General features: G+C 40.5%; 1 protein-coding gene across 1 annotated transcript in view; it reads left to right on the plus strand.

The window, feature by feature from the left end:
- The window catches only part of ubl3a (ubiquitin-like 3a), a 34,779-nt gene that overhangs the window by 12,672 nt on the left and 2,591 nt on the right, over positions 1-19,516 (plus strand). Inside the window, exons 2-4 of the mRNA XM_084940439.1 lie at positions 13,045-13,153; positions 16,151-16,237; positions 18,499-18,576. Of these exons, the coding sequence (XP_084796565.1) occupies positions 13,045-13,153; positions 16,151-16,237; positions 18,499-18,576 (274 nt within the window). The remainder of the gene's footprint in view (positions 1-13,044; positions 13,154-16,150; positions 16,238-18,498; positions 18,577-19,516) is intronic.

The raw sequence follows: 19,516 nt of genomic DNA on the forward strand, positions 1-19,516 counted from the left end.
TTTTCTTAATTAATTGCTGGCTATGAATCTGAAAATGCATGTGATCAATTAATTTTAGTGGCAATGATGTAGTACAGGGGAAAGCTTGTTCTTTGGGGGCGGGGGCAACCTGAAAGTTACAAATTGACTACCTGGAGTGCTGGACTGCACACCTCTTGGGAGATAGGGGGGCTGACACAGTAGGGAGGATGAAGAGGAGACAGGGGAAGGCAGAGGTCACATCAGAGCATGCAGCTCTCTTGGGAGGCAGGGAGGTAGGGAGGGGAAGAGCAGCATGGGGATGCTTTACATGTCTCCAGGGTTTTTTACATAGCAATTGGCAGGGGAAAGCACACGGGAGGAAGTCACATTGGTGAGACACTGTGTGATGGAAGCAAAGGACAAAGAGAGGAGGCGTGAGCAGGCTGAGCAAATGGTAGGACGAATGAGGTAAAGGACAGGATGTCCCTACTTTAGTGTCATCACCAGCAATCATCAAGTCTGCGTGTGTGTGTTTGTGTGTGTGTGTGTGTGTGTGTGTGTGTGTGTGTGTGTGTGTGTGTGTGTCTGGTCACTTTACCAGCAACACGCCTGCATGTGGCATGCTGACCTTTTGGCTTTGTGTCTGATGATGGCTGCCTAAGCAGGTAAGTCATACATGTCCCTAGAGTCTGTTGTTCCAGGCAGTTTCAACACCTGTAGCTTTCAGTTACACTGAATGCAAAAAAAAGGAAACATACACACACACACACACACACACACACACACACACACACACACACACACACACACACACACACACACACACACACACACACAAATGTTGGTTTTGTTCTTTAAGCACACCTTGAGAGTTGTTGACTGATAACAAAACCCTGAAAAACCTTAATGGGAGCCAAAACAAGGAGACAACACCCAGTGTTTTCCGTGCTGTTTTTCGTGCTATGGTGTCGGTGTTTCCTAATGTACTTGCATCGTGACCATTTACTCATTACCTGCACCAGTTTAGGTTACAGTAGAGCACAAAAGGCAAATAGTAACCCACACACAGCTCATATCTGAGACTGCTCTTAAAGTTTTAGTTTAACACTACACTTAAAACATAGCTTCAACCTTTTATTTTTTGACTGCGATGTAAACAAGAGTCGTTAGCTTAGTCGTCAGTTACCGTCAGTTACGACGTGACATAGATGCACTGACAAACAAACAAATAAGGCGCTGTAGTTGAATGTGACTGTAGTTGTGATATTGCATCATCACTTCTGCAGCAATGTGTTGCTTGTCTTGAATTCTGTGCATTTCAATGTGAACTGAGTGTGATACTATAACACTGTGACCTGCTGTGGAATAAAAAAGACAAATCTCAGTTTCCAATAAAATTTACAGTTAATAGAGGCTAGATAAGTTAGTTTCTTGCTCACTAAGCCATTTATTATATTATCATTATTACTGCTGTTTTGTTTTTTGTAATTCTGTACCTTAAAATCTTTATACTGCTGTTCATGGTGTTTATTACAAACACTGACCTTGAATTTTTTTTTTTCTGTCAGCATTATTTGGTGAACAAGTTGATAGTTTTTGTTGTTGTTGTTGCTTTTTTTGAGCCTCTTCAGCAAAGGTTTCCAAGAAAAAGACAATAACTTTTAGAGGAATACACTTGACATTCAGAGGATAGGAAACTGTGCGTATACCTGTTAAGAGGGTTAAGGTTGTGGTTTCTTTGGGTAAGATAAGACTGAAGTTAGAGGTGTTTAGTTGTTCCAAAAGCCCACATTTCAAGAAAGAAATAAGTTGTGCAAATTGAATGCAGTTCATGTAGGGGAGAAAAAAGATGCATGTTTTTATAGATATAGGTTTCCTAGAAATGCATTCCTTTATACAAGGAGAGTAACAGAGACAGTATTTAAGAAAACCCAATAAGAGCAAGATTTATGAAGAGAGGTTTCTGAGGTTTCGTGATGAAGCATGCATCGCACCTACCGTATAGCCTTTTTCCGGAGGAAAGTTATAAATAACTCTCAGTTTCTTTTTGCTTTCATGCAGAAGCACTTCAGAAACAGGTGATGTGTATTAACCCAACAGGCGGGAGCGAGTCGTACACGTGGGCAAACAAACGTCTTGGTGAACTCTTTATCAGTTCCGGACGCATCATTTTCAACTTCTTTCTCAGCCACGCAAAGCATAATTTCATCACAGCTTTGCGCAACCAGTGATATATTTTTTTTATCACTTTATCAAACGTTGTACCTTGTAATCTCTTTTTTTTCTGTCACACTTTGCCTCGAATTTACCCGCAAAGTGAGAAATGGATAGTCGAGAGGTTCACAGGTGGATCAGAGAAGAATCGATTGAAGCGTACAAGAGCAATTTGACATCTCTGCCCACATTTTTAAAACCGGAGCGTCGCCAGCTCCCACAGCAGTCATTTTAAATGCGCACACAAATGTTTGTATGTTCATGTGTGTGCATATGCTTTTGTATATGGTGGATACATGAAAGTCCTTTTATCTCATTGTTCACCATCATGCTTCCTCTTCTTACTGCCTCTATTTGACCTTTGTTGATCCTGCTTTGGGCCTCTCTGTCTCAGCTGTGACACTGTCTCATTTCCTCAGTACTATAAGTGTCAGGGGTTCCTATGTATGCTGTGGCTTCAGACTTGTCATTGTCATCACTGCATCGGACCTGCATATTGGTAATGTTGTGGGATACAGGACTCTGCAAACCTCTTTTTCTCTCTTGTAGCTTTAAAATTTCTTCCAGTTGACAACTTGTTTGTGTTTTTTGTCTTTTTTCCCTACATTTCTTTCTAAAAGTATTTAGTGGAGTTTTGTTTTCCCTGTTGAGATGATGACAGTGGAGCCTCCCCTGGATGAAGGGTGAGGATAGGGCTGTTACAGAGCCCTAAACTGTTACAGATGCTCACAGACACTGGGAAGTGACACTGAAAATACTGTTCGGATATTTCTGTGAAACCATCATCGTTTTTCTCTTATTAATGTTTCTGCGTACCGCCCTTCACAGTCTCCTCCATTCTTCTGTTTATTAAATGCGTAAAATTTTTCCACGCAATTTTCTAACCCCGAGGTGTGTTGCGCACTTTTAATTAAAACACTTTTATTATTGTTTTTAAAAAAATCGACATGGTGTATTTCATTGTGGAAAGAGCATGAAGTGACCTTTGACCTGCATATAACAACCATCCTGTACCCTCAGCCTCTCTACAGTAGAAACCATGTTGTCTTTATAATCAGTTGATACAACTGGTTATGAAGCAGTTTTCTTTCAATCTTTTTACCAAAAGTAAACTATAAACAGGGAAATTTTGAACCCTGGCTGATAAATCGGGTGCATGGTCCTGTCTGTCAGCTCTTACACCATCACCATAACATTTTCTGACTCTTATATCATTGTTGGATAAAGATCTCTTTGACCTCTCTGCTTCACATTCAGCATACAGTATCCTGTCAGAGTGTGGGCTATCTGCAGGTAACTCACTGTCTTTCGGTTATAGCGTTGTGCACATTTGTCATGCTAATTCATTTGTTCCTGATGTGTTGAACAGCCATTTTTAAAGTGTGAAGTCCTTAACAGTCACACGGGACACAGGAGAAAGCCGCAAGAAGTAAACCTTTGTGTGACAGCTCCGAACACATAGAGAAAGCATAGAAGGAATGTGTGAACAAAGGCACCTACCTGGTGCCTATAAGAGAGAGAGGAATGTAGCCGCGTGTGTGTGTGTGTGTGTGTGTGTGTGTGTGTGTCGAGCAAAGCAGGTTTTCAGAGAAGAAGGCTGGGAGGAGTATGATGACAGCATGAAAAGAAGGCCCAGCCTGTTTCTGGAGACAAGAGAAGCAGCTGATGGATTAAAGGTTTATCTGTAGGTAGAGGAGAAGGATGAAGAGAGAGGACAGACAGCAGAGAGCTGTCAGGTACAGCACAGGAAACGGCTGATCTTGCTTGTGACAGGAAGGAGAGGGAGAGAGGAAAAAAAGAAAGAGGAGCAGAGCAGATTCTGGCTATGATGAGGATGTCGTCATATCAAAGGATGGGTCTTTTTGAATGACACTACAAAGGGACAAGGGCTTGGAGAGAGATGCGAGGCATGATGGGGCAACTGTGTAATCAGACATGTGACTGGTAGTAGTGGGAGCTGCCGAAAAAGCGAGTTTTCGTCTCTCTTGGATCGGATTACCCTTGGATTCAAAACCTGGAGGTGTAGTAAAGCTCCATAGATGCAAATCCAAACCACAAGGTCAGCGCTAAAGTCAGGGAAGAAAGGCCTTCAGTGTTATACAATGATCATAGAATAACCTTTATGAGTTTTTAGTCTTTGCAGATGATCTCTAAGCGGAGGGTGTCTTTACTTTGCCCAATCAAACTGCTGTAGAAAGTTTGAGGATGCTGCGAAGGAAAGAAAGCACACTATTACAATGCTATTAGTACTGTAATGCAGCCATTAGCTGCCTATACTACAGGAAGTTAGGAAGCAGCCTAAGAAAGGGCATCTGATAAAGGTCTGTGGTGCTTTTAAAATCGATCTTACAGTAGATACTCTATTTAATGATTAATGTCCCCTAATAGAGTCCAACAGGAAATAGGGCGGTGTTTTATGGTCACTGAACAAGCTTCTGCCCATATTGAGGCAGGGAGATATATGATTTTCTAAACACTTAATTATCAGCTTGTTATCATGTTCATTTATGTTAAGATTTGAGAACATATATATGATGCTTTTTAAAAATGGCATAGCTGTTCATGGCTCCGGATGTCCTAAAATGCTTTCCTTAAGGGAATTCTTCACATTTAGTACATGTATGTGTTTGGATTCATAAAGTAACTCTTTAGACTTTGACTGTTAAAGGTCAAGGTCTCTGTGAGACCTCACTTCAATCTCATTCTCTTTAACACAATGTATCAAAAATACCTGAAGGGTATTTCTGTGCATCTGGCACACAGCTTGAGTCAAGGATGAAGAGATTCGATTGTGTTGTTCAAAGGTGAAGGATGATAAAATTTCTTGTCCATATGTTTGGATTTTATATGTTAATTATGGAAAGATGGGGGCAGCACTGGAAGGTCCTGGGTTTGAATCCAGTCAAATGGGGTTTTTCTGTGGGGAGTTTCCATGTTCTCCAGGTGTCTGTGTGGGCATACTCCCACAGTCCAAAACATGCACAGGGTTAAGTTACCTGGTAATTTTAAATTGTCCATAAGTGAAGCGAGTGAGTATGAATGGTTGTCTGTCTCCCTCTGCTAGTCCTGTGATAAGCTGGTGTCTTGTCACTGGGTTAGACTCCAGCCCTTCCCACATTGTCTTGAGGAAAACAAAATGGGTGGGATTATGATAAGATAGCTCCCTTTTCATACCCAAGACACCATAATTTTCAGTGGTAACACCTCTTTTATTACATTCAACAACGTAACTCGGAAACTGAGTTTATTTTTGAAACAAGCAAGGTTGGATACTGATTGGTCCACAATAATCTTTGGTGTCCACCTTGAAATTATGGTGAAAGTACAGATCAGGATTGGGGGTCACATGAGAAACCAGGGCTGTTGTGGAACCGTTCTTTTTTTATTTTCCCACATTAAATTTGTTCAAAAACACAGAAGACACAAAGCAAAACAAGAACAAGTCAAATGATTTTTTAAATATATTTGTAATATATTTTGCATCTATATCAGAAATCAGAAGTGTGGCTGCATAGCTGCACAGCTAACAAAATCTACGACCCATAGTTCCTCTAGTGAGATGAGGAACAGCTACATTAAACTGTCAAATGTAACACAGAGCTAAACTGCATCTTGACTGGTCTGTGGAGGCATATAACAGTGGAGGGGAAATGCTAGTTGCTGTTTGAAAAACTGTGAGGATAAGAGTCTCTGAAAGGATAAATAACAGCTGGTCACAAGTCCCCTGTTCATCAAAAGGTGAATTTATTTCACAGGAGCAGTGCTAAACATGTGTTCTTGCAAAATGTAGCTAAAGGAGCAATCAGGACACAAAAGGAAAAATAACCGAAATTATTCCCACCAGTGGAGGAGGACAACTAATAACAGCAAAATAAAAGTCAGCACCGTCAGGGTCATTATGTAAAAATAAACACCCGTTGCCCTGTTGTTTCCTTCCTGTGGTTGTGCTACAGTGGAAAAAAACAAAAATAAAGTGAGGTCTGAAAATTCCATTTAAAACAGGAAATGCAAGCAAGGCTGAACACTGTCAAGGTTTCTTTCTCTGTTCTTGCTGCATTCAGTATTCAAGACCACAAATATGCAAATTACCTAAACAAATGTGAGAAAGGAAACAGAGCAAGCTTCAAGAACCATAAAGCATGAGCTTCAAGTACACTAAAAGGGCGAAAGGTTTAGGACACTGATCTTAAACTGTGAATTCAGGTAGGTAGCACCTGTCCATGCAGCGTGCCTTTGCAAACATTTGTGAAAGAATGGGTCGTTCTAAAGCGCTCCCTGGTACTGTGATACTGTAACAGGATGCAGCTGCTGCAGCATGTCGGTTTGTGAAATTTCTTCTGTCCTAGATATTCAGATATTCGATCAGCTGTAAGTGGTGTTATTGCAAAGAGGAAGCCACAACAACTCCGCTTCAAAGTGGCAGACCACATAAAGTTACAAGGTCGCTGAGCATCTGTAAAAGTCACTGATGCACTCCTGACTAACTGCAGAGCCCCAAACCTCCTCTGGCATTAACATCAGGACAGAAATTGTGCACCAGGAGCGTCTATTGGTATGGATATGGGCCGAGCAGCTCCTGTAGGTGTAGTGTCCGTATACTTTTTTCAATACAATGTATTAAATAGGTGCAAACTTGACTGCGTTTTTTAGCTCGCGTGCATCCTGGTCAGTATTTTTGTCATTCGGACACAGAAGACGAGCACCACAAAACTAAGTGCATGTGCCACATTTAACTTCCAGCTTCGAGTCTGCAAGGACTTCAGTCAGATGGTGTTTTTATTATTTTGTACACTGATTACATGATCACAGAGAGGAGCTCACATATATCCAGAAAAACAGAACAAAATAGCACAGATGACTAACTAGGCCCCTGTTTACCACAAGTGTTGACATAGCAGCCATCATAGCATGGCTGTAGGCACAATCAGCAGTGTTGGAATAAATTTTGACCAGCCAGACTGCTTTGCTGGAGCTTTCTTGTTGCAAGAGCAAAGACGACAATTTCTCTTAACATTAAAAGTTTGGAGGAAGATTAGGTTTCCTCTCAGTCTGGCAACTGCTTGAAAGATTCTCACTCGGCCCCTTTCTGCCAGTTTGTTTGCACCTTGTTGGCATGATGTAAACATGTAACAATAATGACTTCTTCTTGGCTTCATTTATTTTCAAAGTTTATATATTTGTCAAATTATCTTTCTTTAACCTTAGCACCACTGTCTTTCGTCTGGCCTCTCTCTGTTTCATGGAAACAATACCTATCTGTGTTTGTTGGAAAGTCATGTCAAAACAAAGCATGACACACCAGCAATTGTAGATATGTGGTCTATAAAGATAGCAAAGTTAATAATAAACATTTCAACTGGGTAAAGGTCCTTTTGCTCTATCTTTTCCTACAGTGAACATGCTGATATCCAAATTTATCATCTGCACAGTCATGTCTGTATGAATATGCATGAGTATTGCACTGTTTCTTAAAAATCTTTCTTAAAAATTATGTTAATCCATATTTCTTCTCTGTCCCTGAGCTTAATTATTTCACTTTTTCACTTAAACACATCATCATTGCTTTGCCAGGGAAACATTTTGTTAAAATGCAGTTTATTTAAACAACAATGGAGAGTTCAGAGCTTCATCAAGGCTGATTCTCTGATCAGACGCGCTCGTGTATATGAAAAATAGAAGAAAAGCAGTCAGTTAGTCAATTAAATATCCAGTCCCGATTACGTCACAGTTTTTATTGTTTTTATCGCATCACTAGCAAAGAAGTTCATTGACACTGGTTAATGCAAAACACAAAAGACACCCACATCTCCTGTTGTTTCACATATTATTTTTATTTTTTAATAAAGCCACATTTGTTTATCGCAATTTGTCCACCTCCCTTAGTGGGGAGAAGTCATTGCATGTCACCCATTCATTAAAAGATAAAGAAGTAAAGTTGGCCTGGCTATTGGTGCACCTAACAAGCTGGTTCACCAATCTGTTGCCTGGCATACCCTTTCAGCATAATTTCAAGGATCCTGCTTGAAACTGCTAAACTTCAGTTTGCAATGTTTCAGGTCTGAAAACAAAGATTAGTGGTAGCACATTTTAGGGTGGAAAGAAAGATAAGCTTACAAAAGCTAACGTTTAATGTGATTAGAGCATTGCCCCCTCCCGAACGCTGCTAGACACACACATGCACAGAGACTCAAAGATTACAAATCTTTGCCTTGGGCTTTGCTTTTTTGTATCACACGTTTATAAGTCAGCCACTGTTACGTAACGACTGCGTTTGTGTGTATGTGTGAACGTAAGAGAGGGAACTCGTGCAAGCGATAAAATACCTCTGTGTAGAGTATTGAATTATGTCAAACTCAAAATGAGGCTCTCTGACAAATCGAAAGAGTTTGCTTTCCCATGCGCTCGCTTACAGTTTGCACATGGGTGCAGATGAAGCTCGTGGCTTTTAATACACGCATTTAACCAGCACTTCCAATATGCACAGTGATTTTCTAAAAGCGCTATCCCTTTTCAGCGTGTTTTTAATTAAAGAAAATAAAGGCTCCTGCGCATAATTTAGACGCTAATGGAGACTAACATCGTGGTTCTTTTTTGTGTCTTTGGAAAATTACTGAGAGCTTGCAACGCTGTTTCTTTTTCACACGTCTTTAAGTCATTTTAAAAAATGCAACAAATGTGTTACAGGTTACCAGAACATGGCCTATTCTGTAGCATTTAATATTTACAGACAGAGAGCAGTGGCAGAAAGAAAAGCGACCTCTCCGCAATTGTCTGTAAAATCACTGACGTAGAATTCATTAGTATTTAAAGTGCTGTGCAGCTACATTTCTCAGGTTTACAGCCGAATTTTCTCCAGATTTAACGGGCAAGTCAAAGCGAGCTGGCTGCTGGATCCAGCTGCCTCGCTTTAAACAGACCACAGCCGGGTTAATCACCCATGTCCTCTCTTAAATTCATTCATGCAGTTATGAATCCGCTCTGACAGCAGCAGCTAACCTTATTGCGCAGACTACATATAAAGCTGCTCTAATATATTCCCACAGGATGGCTTCCCACTCTGTAATTTGTTGACTGCTGCAGAGGGTCTAAAGAGCAGCAATACTCTTTAATGCACTTGTAAACATACACACAGACACATGCGTGCATATGCACACACAACAGTGCCTTGAGAAAGAGTTGAGAGCGGCGCTCAGGGAGGAATAATTATAGATGGCATTGAGTTTCCTGCTCTCCTCCGTGTGCAAACGGTGTTTAGCTAAGAGGGCTTGCTTGCTCACATGTTTACGGCATGGCATTTGTTGGCAGCCGGGTCACATTAGTGTTAGACTTTGTGAATGTCTGTCTGCAGTGGAGCAGAGAGGCTCGACAGGCAAAAAGCTGTGTCACCAATTTTCCACATAAGTAACCTGTTTCTTTATTGTGTTATTTTCAGAAGCAGCCAGGAATAGGAGCAAGGATGCTTCCGCATTCTGTTACCGGAGCTTGCACACTTTCGTGTCTCCAACGCGAGGACGTGAAAGTGTTTGCAAGCTCTGCAAACGCTTGCTAAGTGACTTGTTCTTCTTCTTCTCAACGCTCTACAAGCTCTGCAAGCTAGTGAAATGTTCACAGTGCTAATTTCTGGCATTTCAGAGTGCGTCTGGCAGTGGGTTAGGATGTAGTATTTGTATGCATGAGTAACTAGCAGTCTGCCTGGAGATATGTGTTTGTACTGTGATTACGCATGAATTGTTTTCCTCCCCTTACCTGGAGCAATTGTATTTATTAGAGAGAATAGACTGTAATTGAATATACTTCCCTGAGCTGGCTGTGCAACCTCATTACCTTGCCCTTTTACGGTAGAGAGAAAGGCGCAGTGAGCCTCTGGGAAAAGGGGGCAGGGAAGGGAAAAATGGCAAGGGAGAGCTGAGATCTCGACTCAGGTGAAATCAGAATTAGAACAGAGAGGGAAAAGGGGAGAAATTCATCTGTAGCAGCATAGCTCAATGTAAGGTCTTACACCACCATGAGCCACCAGAATACAATGACTGTTACTTTTCATTGATGTCCCTGAAGTGCACACGAGTCTTTTGTAAAGATTTTTTCTTCTAATTTTATGCTCTGATGTTCCAGGTGGCTTGCACATTGTTCACAAGTCCTGCAGGAATTTCAGTTCTGTGGAAATCTGGCGGCTGCACTGGCCATAGCATGAGATTTGCATAATTTTGATACGCAAACCATTTCAAACATTCTCAGTTGGAGTGGAAACATCTGCATCTGTCATGCATTTATTTTTTCTAATAATTTGCATTTTCCAGGAAGTACACTGAGAGAAAGAGACTTGTAAGAATAGAGAAAGCAAAGAAAAAGAGACAGAGAAGAGAGGCAAAGGCAGAAATTCACCCTTGTGCTGACATATATAAGAAGAAAGGCTTAGTTTGCCTTGTTTAACCCAGGCTAGGTCAATTCTTCTTGTTATTCCGGCCTTGTACATTTCTCCACTGTACGCTGTACAGAGCCAGAGATTGATGGAGTCAGTGAAAGAGACAGAGTGAGTGAGGTGATGCAGAGACTGCAGCAAGCATGGGAAGATGGTTTGATGTGACACAGCAATGGAAAATGGGCAGGGGTTGGGGGTGGGAGGTTGAAGCGAAGCTATCCTGTAGGTGTTATCAGGTTAAGCCGCTCACCACTGGCTGTTGCCATGGTGACACCATGGTAACTACCAGGTGTTCTACTAGGAAGGAGCAAAACCTCTCGTATGCAAAGGGGATTCCTTTGAATCTTACTTTGTGCTCATTTCTGCTTCTTTTCTGCATTTGCCTGTAATGTTCAGGTGTTTGTGTTTATAACAATCAAACAGATGGAACAGTGTGCATGTTTACCTTCAAGCATCCGCTCAAAAACCTGATGCAAATTCATGCTTTTATGATCTGTGTCATCAAAGTTGTTAAAGGTATATTTTGTGAATCACAGCCGGAAGCAGCAGTGAATTATTTCTAGCGTTTCCCAGTCGTTAAAGGTGTGTTTGTGTGAGTCTGTTTGCCTGGATGCATGTGTTTGTACACAGTGCACCTGCAAATACATGAAAAAAACACACACACAAAACTGAAGCTTGAAATGATCTTATCTCATTATTAAGTTGATTTAATCTCTTAGAGGCACATTTACCAGTGTTTGTGCTCATTATGTTTATTGTAGGTTTATTTTATTTATGTTTATTTTGTGTATGTCATATATATATACATGCTTTTGTATGGCTCGTCCATGCTTAAACCTATAAGCTGATTTGGTTACGTACTTAAAGAGATCTCAGTTTCAATCCTTTGGTGTTAGCTCTGTTACATCACTCCACCCGGCTCCGTGTGTGTGTGTGTGTGTGTGTGGCGCTCAGCAGAGTGGGTTTGGTAGGACACGGGGTGTGGTGTAGAAGGCTAACAGATACTTGGCACATGGAAACACACTGACAACAATGACACACGTGCTTGTGCCATGCGCACACAGGGGCCCAGCCACACAAATACAGTAAGCAAAGGCAAGCACACACCACTGAGTTCTGCTCTTAAAGGCACACTGTACCACTGCTAAACACATATCAGGCCTCTCATCTGCATCCTAGTGCTCGGCAGTTTAATTGCTCTGCAAATTAACGGTTCTAAATGTACACCCCCACGATGTGTTCAGTTCACTTGTGTATATTTTCTCGCTGGGAGCTGGTGATCTAAGGTGAGAGAAACAAAATCATGTGGCTGGAAGCAAAACACGTGTGTCCCTCTCATTTATGTGGTTATTTTTAGTTGCACAATCACATTGGTGAATAATGACCTTGTCTCTACGCGGGGCAGAGATCACCACTGAGGGTTTTTTTTTTCTCTCTCTGTTAAACTCCAAGTATGTACTTTTTTCAGTACAGAAGAATTCAGTGGATGTATTTTTGTAATGTGTCAGCTGAATTATCCAGTACACATAATGAGAGTTTGTATTCAGTAATAGTGAAGTTAGGTAGTCTAGGTCAAGGCCAAGTTTATTTATATAGCACATTTCCAAACAGTCCATGCTGCTTGCAGTGCTTAACAATGTAAAATGCCACTAAAATAAATAAAATGCACCGCAATGATGCAGTAAAATATAGAGAAAAAACAAATAAATAAATAAAATAAGTCAATAAAAACAACTAAAACAACAACAACAATAACTAAGACTGTTAAAACCAAAATGTTTAGGTCAACATGTGCTGTGGTAGTGTTTAAGTTACTAAGGTGCTTCACAATCTGATTTATAAATAGTATCAATCTAAAGTTACTCAGTGATCGCACATTGGAGGGGTTAAATTCTACACACAAATCCAGGAAATTAACCTAAATAAATACATACATGGCATGACTGTGGAAACGTAATTAAAAACACAGGTGACTAATTACTGTATTACATAAACTACAGTACAAAACAAACATGGATACAGCATTTCTAATTTCAGGTAAAGGTTTAAGAAAATCTTTAATTTTAGTTGCCTGAAAAATGTCTCGCTCAAACACCTACAGGGACAAAAAAAATGAGGAATGGTAAGCGAGAGACAAACTTCCATTCAATTTCAGACTTGGGAACCAAAGACAAAGAAATACAGTTTGAGGGAATTGAGAAAGCTGAAGAGGAAGTTGGAGAGACTGATGGGACTTCATCCAACGGAAGGATGTTCCTCAGGGTCTTCATATCCTTCTTCTGTTTCCTATTAAATTACTAACTTGAAACCGTGTGCTTCCTGACCCAGCTCTATAATCGGCCATATGGGACAGCTGTTTGTTTGAATGTGCATTTTTTCTCTGTCTTCATTTTTTGTTTCTCACATTCACTAATGCTGTTTTTTTTGTTTTGCTTTTACCTGTGTTGCAGATAAACCTGCGGCTGATTTTGGTCAGTGGAAAGACGAAAGAATTCCTCTTCTCTCCCAACGACTCTGCAGCAGATATCGCCAAACACGTTTATGACAACTGGCCAATGGGTGAGTAGCTCAATTATGTATTGCTATTCACATCAGATACATGTGCATCGGTATGCAGAGGTATGAGTCTGCTATAAATGTATGTGCAATATAAATATGAAAGCAATAACAAGTTCCTACGTTATGAATAAAATCATTGTGGTCTAAGGCAGTCGCTTACAGTACGGTGAAAAAGTTTTCACTGTACTAAGCACACCCCAAGATTCAGTAGCTTGTAGAGCCACGTTTAGCAGCAATAACACAAATATTTTTTCTGCTTGACTGTATCTGTATTTCTGCTGGACTAACTTGCTCTTGTTGTGGAGAAATTTAGTCCCATTCTTCTTTACAGCATTGCTTCAGTACATTGAGCTTTAAAGGTATTCGTGCACATCTCTCTTTAAGGTTGTCAACATTTTAATTAGTTTGAGGTCTGGACTTTGACTAGGCCATTGCAGCACCTTGATTATTTCCTTTTTCAGCCATTCTGTTACAGATTGGCTTGGAATCATTGTCCTGTTGCATGACCCAATTTCAGCTAAGGTGCAGCTTTCAGACAGACCTAACATTTGACTCTGAATAATACTTTGGTATAGAGACGAGTGCATGGTCGACTCAGTGACTCAATGACCTGATACCTGGGTTCTGTGGCTACAGAATAAGCCTACCTCTTAAGCCCTCCACCACTGTGCTTGATAGAGGGTATGGGGTATTTGTGCTGATATAGTGTTTTTGGTTTTCACCAAACACGGAGCATTCTATTGTAGACAAACATCTCCACTCATTTAGAGGCAGCTTTGCAAAGCTAGTCTGTGCTGCCCTGTTCTTTTTAGTGAGAAGAGGCTTTTTCCTGTTTACCCTTTCAAACAAAACCATATTTGTTCGGCCTTTTTAAACTGTACTACTATTGTGAACTTTGACATTTAAAATGCTATCTGAGGCCTGTAGAGTATGACATTTAGCTCTCGGGTTCTGTACAGTTTTTTTTTTTGCATGGTCTGACGTTGGGGTGAACCTTCTGGGACATCTCCTCCTGGGAAGATTGTGGCTTTGTGTTAATACATACCTCGCCAACAAACTGCCAAGACTTTTGTTTTTATGGACGTGGCAATGCACTCATGATCCGTACAGCAGTACAAGGGTACTCCTGGAAGCAGTCAGGGCACACTTGTTTTTTCTCTCTTCCCTCTTTAACATATAGCTTTTCATATATTTGATTAATTCTTACAGACATCTACAAACTTATTTTTACAGTAACCACATTTTCAAAGCTGATTGACTTTTTTTAAAAATGAAAAAGCAGGTTAAATATATATTCTTATAATAGTAATCTGTAGCAAAAGAAAAATATTGTTTACCTGCCCAGCCTGCAGTTGTACTTTTTCAGTTCACTTTTTTCAGTATTGGAAGTTTTTTTTTCATGTTTGACATTTAAAAACTAAAAAATAACACGTGGAAAATGTACCTGCTCGACACCAAACAGTCAGCCACGAGCTAGCGAAGACGGTGGATGAGTGTATGAATGTGAGAGTGAATGAATAGTGGTATTGTAAAGCGCTTTGAGGGGTCCCGAAAAGTGCTATATAAATGCAATCCATTATTATTATTATTATTATTATTATTATTATTATTATTATTATTATTATTATTGTGGAGCTGCTCTAGCTTGTAATGCGCAAACAAGATTAACGCACAGTTCAAGGTTTAGGTTAACAGCAAAATTTGCATTAGAGTTGACTTTCTTTCTTACCTCATTACAAAGGTGCTTATAACACGGTTGTATTATTTATTTGATTTACATGAGAAAGATCTGGGTTTTCACATCTGCTTTACACATGTCAGATTTTAGCATCAGCTTTGGTTTTACTTACAGTTCTATATTCTTTAACATTTTTGCATTTAATATGTGGCGTTTAATAAATATCATCATTACGCAGGCACAGCTACCAAATCTCTGTAAAAGGTCTAATTAAACAATTTAACTGTAAACAAATATTTGTTAATTTGCTTAGAAACTACTTGATCAGACTTATTGCTGTCAGACCAACTGCTAATTGCTTACATGCAGGTCTATATAGCAGTGTGGGGAATGTGCATATCTTTGGTGTAGGGTAATTAGAATGAACTCCTTTCAGCCTGATTATCATTGCATACAGGAATGTGGGATCACAGTGCAGCCGCTTCCTTTCTGTAATACACCCACTTGCCTCACTGCTGCTGTGCACCAGGGTTAGAATTCATTTGATACTGCTCACCTTACGTCACCTTCAAAACTCTAGCTTTTTCCCACGGTGCCGCAAATGTACTCCAGTTTAAGAGAACTCCACGATGCATGAAAAACTACAAATTACACAGTTGGACTCGAATTCTCCTCGACAACAGAAGTTTTCTGTTCAATCCCATCAGTGTTGGGAGCACCTTATGTTCCTCCCAGACAACCCATCTGAACCCTGAGAGACCCAGAGCAGGCTCTCAGTCAGCAACAACACCCTGCGCTTAGCTAGAGACAAACATCTGGTGGCCAGACTCTGTTGCTGCGCAACTCCGCACTCTCGTTTCTCTCTCATTTAATGCGTTCACTTTTGTCCTTAGCTCTTCCCGAGCCACACCTCGTCTTCTTCTTTTGCCTCGGCTCTTTCTCACGTTCTGTAGGGCATCCCGCAAAGCCCAAATATTATACATTCTGCCTTTAAGGATTTAAAATAAAGGCCCTAAATGTCTTAAAATATCTTCAGTGTGGTTGTCTGTGGTTCTTCTTTTTTTTTTTCTTTACCAGGCAGCAACTGATTTCTTTTCACTACACTGTGTTCAGCATTTTCATCACGCCGACACGACAGCTTTTTATACACAGCTTTAGGTTTCTTGTATATTGTGGGTTTTGAAGTACATTAAATTGTACTTGTGAACTGTCAAATTAATACTTCATGGAAAACGAGTAAAATAAGAGGTAAAAATGAAAGAACCAGCAGGGCTCCTTTCTCTTTAACTGTCTCCTCCTTTCTCTCTGCTTTCCTACAGACTGGGAGGAAGAGCAGGTCAGCAGTCCTAACATCCTGAGGCTCATCTACCAGGGACGTTTTCTACACGGCAACGTAACACTAGGAGGTGAGAAAACACTGAAGCTACACCACCCAGAGAAAATGGCTCATTCGCTCATAGACATGCACACAAAATCACAGCCGTGCGCTGCTGGAAAGTTCTTTGCTGTTCTCATCCTTTTCCTGAGTCACAGAACAGAGGTACCTCAGTGCTCTGGACAAGCTTGCTTTGACAGGGAAAGAGGGAGGAGAGAGGAAATAGAGAAAAAGAGGGGAAAGAGGCTGGTCAGGAAAGAGGGAAGACTGGCGTTTAAAGGAGACCTCAAGTGGTACAAAGGAGAGAGAAAAAGGAAGCGAGAGTGAAAGGCAGAAAAGGACGTCTTCTGTTGTGGAAGGCCAGTTCACTCTCTCTAGCTTTTAGGCTTTTTTATCTGCCTAACCCAATTTAGATTTGACTGGTGCTTTGTGGTTAACGGTGTTACAGCGCACCCTAACCCTTTTGCAGTCTTCTATCTGCCATCCATCTGATAATTCCCTTATCTTTTAGCATGTTTGCACATTAACACAGAATCCTTGTTGAGTACAGACACACACATTTTAAAGCACACACCAAGTCGCCAACTATTACATGTTAACAGCAGTGTGCAGTTTTAAAAGTTATAACTATATATGAACTTATGCGAAGCGGTGAGAGATCCTGCAAATTTTCCTTCTTATTTTGTGTATTCACGACATTTCTGGGCTCCAGCCTTTAGGCAGTGGTTGTTTAACCCCATGCCAATTACAGCTGTGTGTGTAGTCTGAGGACTCTAAAAAAACTACTGAAATAGACTGTGCCCAGCTCCAACAACGAGGTAGCAAAACTCTTATTTAAACAGAAGCAGGGTTGCACTGAACAACCTGTTATGTTATGCACCTATGGCTGGTCTGTTGTGAGCGCTACCTTTTCAACTTGCTACTGCTGACGAGCACTTCTGACACACCCACCAAAGGCGAGGGCATACCACAGCGTCTCATGGAAACATTTAGATGAACCTGGAGGCACCATTTCAGACTGAATGTGCTCCTTTTCCATCTCTCTCCTCTGGTGTCTGTGTCATGGATTTTAAAAAGAGCAGCAGGTCTGTGTGTTTGTGTGGCCAAGGGCGAGGCTGTGCTACACACACACGCATGCAGGGCCGAGTGGCGTCAGTGGACAGGATGAAGCGTGCATTTATGCTGCATTCATACAAAATCCGGTGGTGCCTCACCTTCCTGCAGGGTTGTTCCGAGGCGTGTGGGTGGGTTGTTTTTTAGGTTCATTAGAGTGCAGTGAGACAATAATAAAATAATATTTTACAATCTTATTGGCTGCTTTTTCCTTGCTGATGTTGCTGATTTACTTTCAAGCGCACTGATCGACCTCTGATTTTACTCCTTTTGGCTTCTTGACCCAGGCTGCAGGCGCCAAGTTGGATTATATTATCTCTTTAAGGGGTATCCAGCAGCTCATCTATTGGTTTTGGTCTATTCGGTATTACAAAGTTGTTGTTTTTTTTTTTATTGATATTTCACCTGCCTTCCTCATAGCCATTGCTTTCCATTATTTTTCATACTAACATGAATGCCTACCAATAAAGCTCAACTGATATGTTGGCAGGGCAGATATATTGGCTTATAGTAGCTAATATATCAGTATTGGTAAATTAAAATTTAAAAACTAAAGAAGAAATGGGAAAAACACCCTTCAAACATGTTACATAGCATGTCTACCAGAGGGTGCTCTGCAACCTCCACATTTGTGTTTTCTCACTTTTGTCTGCTAACTAATCCCGTTGAACTTGAATCCACTGTATGCATGTGCATGTACATACTACACTCTACACGTGTGTCAGATATTTTGTGCATTTCTTTTTTAATTAATCCTTTTTAGTGTTAAGTATCGTTTAATTTGCACCTTTATTACTGGTAATTATGTTGCAATATTATCTGCAAATAACAATAAAACTTGGAACCGAGTCGTCTTATTCAAGAGCAAGAAACTAGCCGCTCCTTCAGCCGCTTGTGAACAGTGTTTTAAATGATTCAGTTACATATGGATTCAGATTGCCAACAATTTCCTCATGTTCAAGTGATTATTATTCTGCAATCCCACTTTAATCGCATAATTTGACATTTCAATTTTCTCTATGTGTAGCTCAGCACTATCCAATCTATAATTTACACTCAGTTTCAGAAAGCTGTTAAAAAGTCATGTTATACTTCTGCTGAGTGACACTGTGCAGGCAAATATAATGTAGCTCACTGAATAACCTTTTCATCCTTTCCCTCCTTCTCTCCCTCTCTCAGCTCTCAAACTGCCCTTGGGGAAGACCACAGTGATGCATTTAGTTGCCAGAGAGACTTTGCCTGAGCCAAATTCCCAAGGTAACCAGCTCCCCGTCTCCCCTTTTTCCTTTCAGGAGGCTTTTCACATGCTGAACAACGTTAAATGTTCCGCTCCCAGCCATTATTTATTTCTGCACATGGCTTCTGTTTTAGGAGCAGCCACTAGTGCAAATAATTGGCTCCTTGAAGTGTATCCCCAAGATACAACACACTGTGTAGAATTTACAGCTAATATAAATCATGCCAGAAGATTTGCTTCATTTTTTTATGACTATGACAAACGAATAGAGTTCAAATGGACATCAAGTTCTCATACTGGGTATCTGTGAGCCCATGTGAGGAAGAATGAAACTGAATGAACTTTTGTTATGTGGAGAAACAGTTACAAAGTTAGATTTGAAGTACTCTTTATGTGAATTGTACAAAAGACCCTCTTTTTAAATTTCTGGTCTTGTATGTTTTTTATAGTGCTCTTGAGCAGCAGTTCTCTAGGCTTTTAAAAGTTTGGTTGCTTTTTCAGTCCAGTCCTTGTACCTGACCATTTTCAGAGAAATGTTTTTTATGTTTATCAAGCCACCTCACACTGACCTGTGAATCATTTAAGCATAAAAAATGGAACCTAACTTAAGGAATGAGCCAGCGTTTCTTTAGTTGAATCTATGAAAAATCTCAAAGACAACACAGTCTGAGAGACATAAAATAGCATGTTTGCACCAACAAGTTGATTCCCAAAGAGCTGTTGGGCAGATGTTTTTAAGGAAGTGAAACAGGGAGAAAAGGCTGAGATATGCCAAACTGCACAAGATCTTGACTGAAAACCAGTGGCAATGGGTCTTATGGAGTGATGAATACAAATGTGACATTTTGTAGTTCAAATTGGTATTAATATGTACGTTGGAGGTCAGGAGAGAGGTACAACAGTGACTATCTCCAAGCATCTGTAGAATTAGATGACTGTGGAGGCTGTGTCATGGTTTGG

Source organism: Perissodus microlepis, chromosome 10 (assembly GCF_051167445.1).
Source record: "Perissodus microlepis isolate ML-2025 ecotype Zambia chromosome 10, ASM5116744v1, whole genome shotgun sequence".
Classification (NCBI taxonomy): domain Eukaryota; kingdom Metazoa; phylum Chordata; class Actinopteri; order Cichliformes; family Cichlidae; genus Perissodus; species Perissodus microlepis.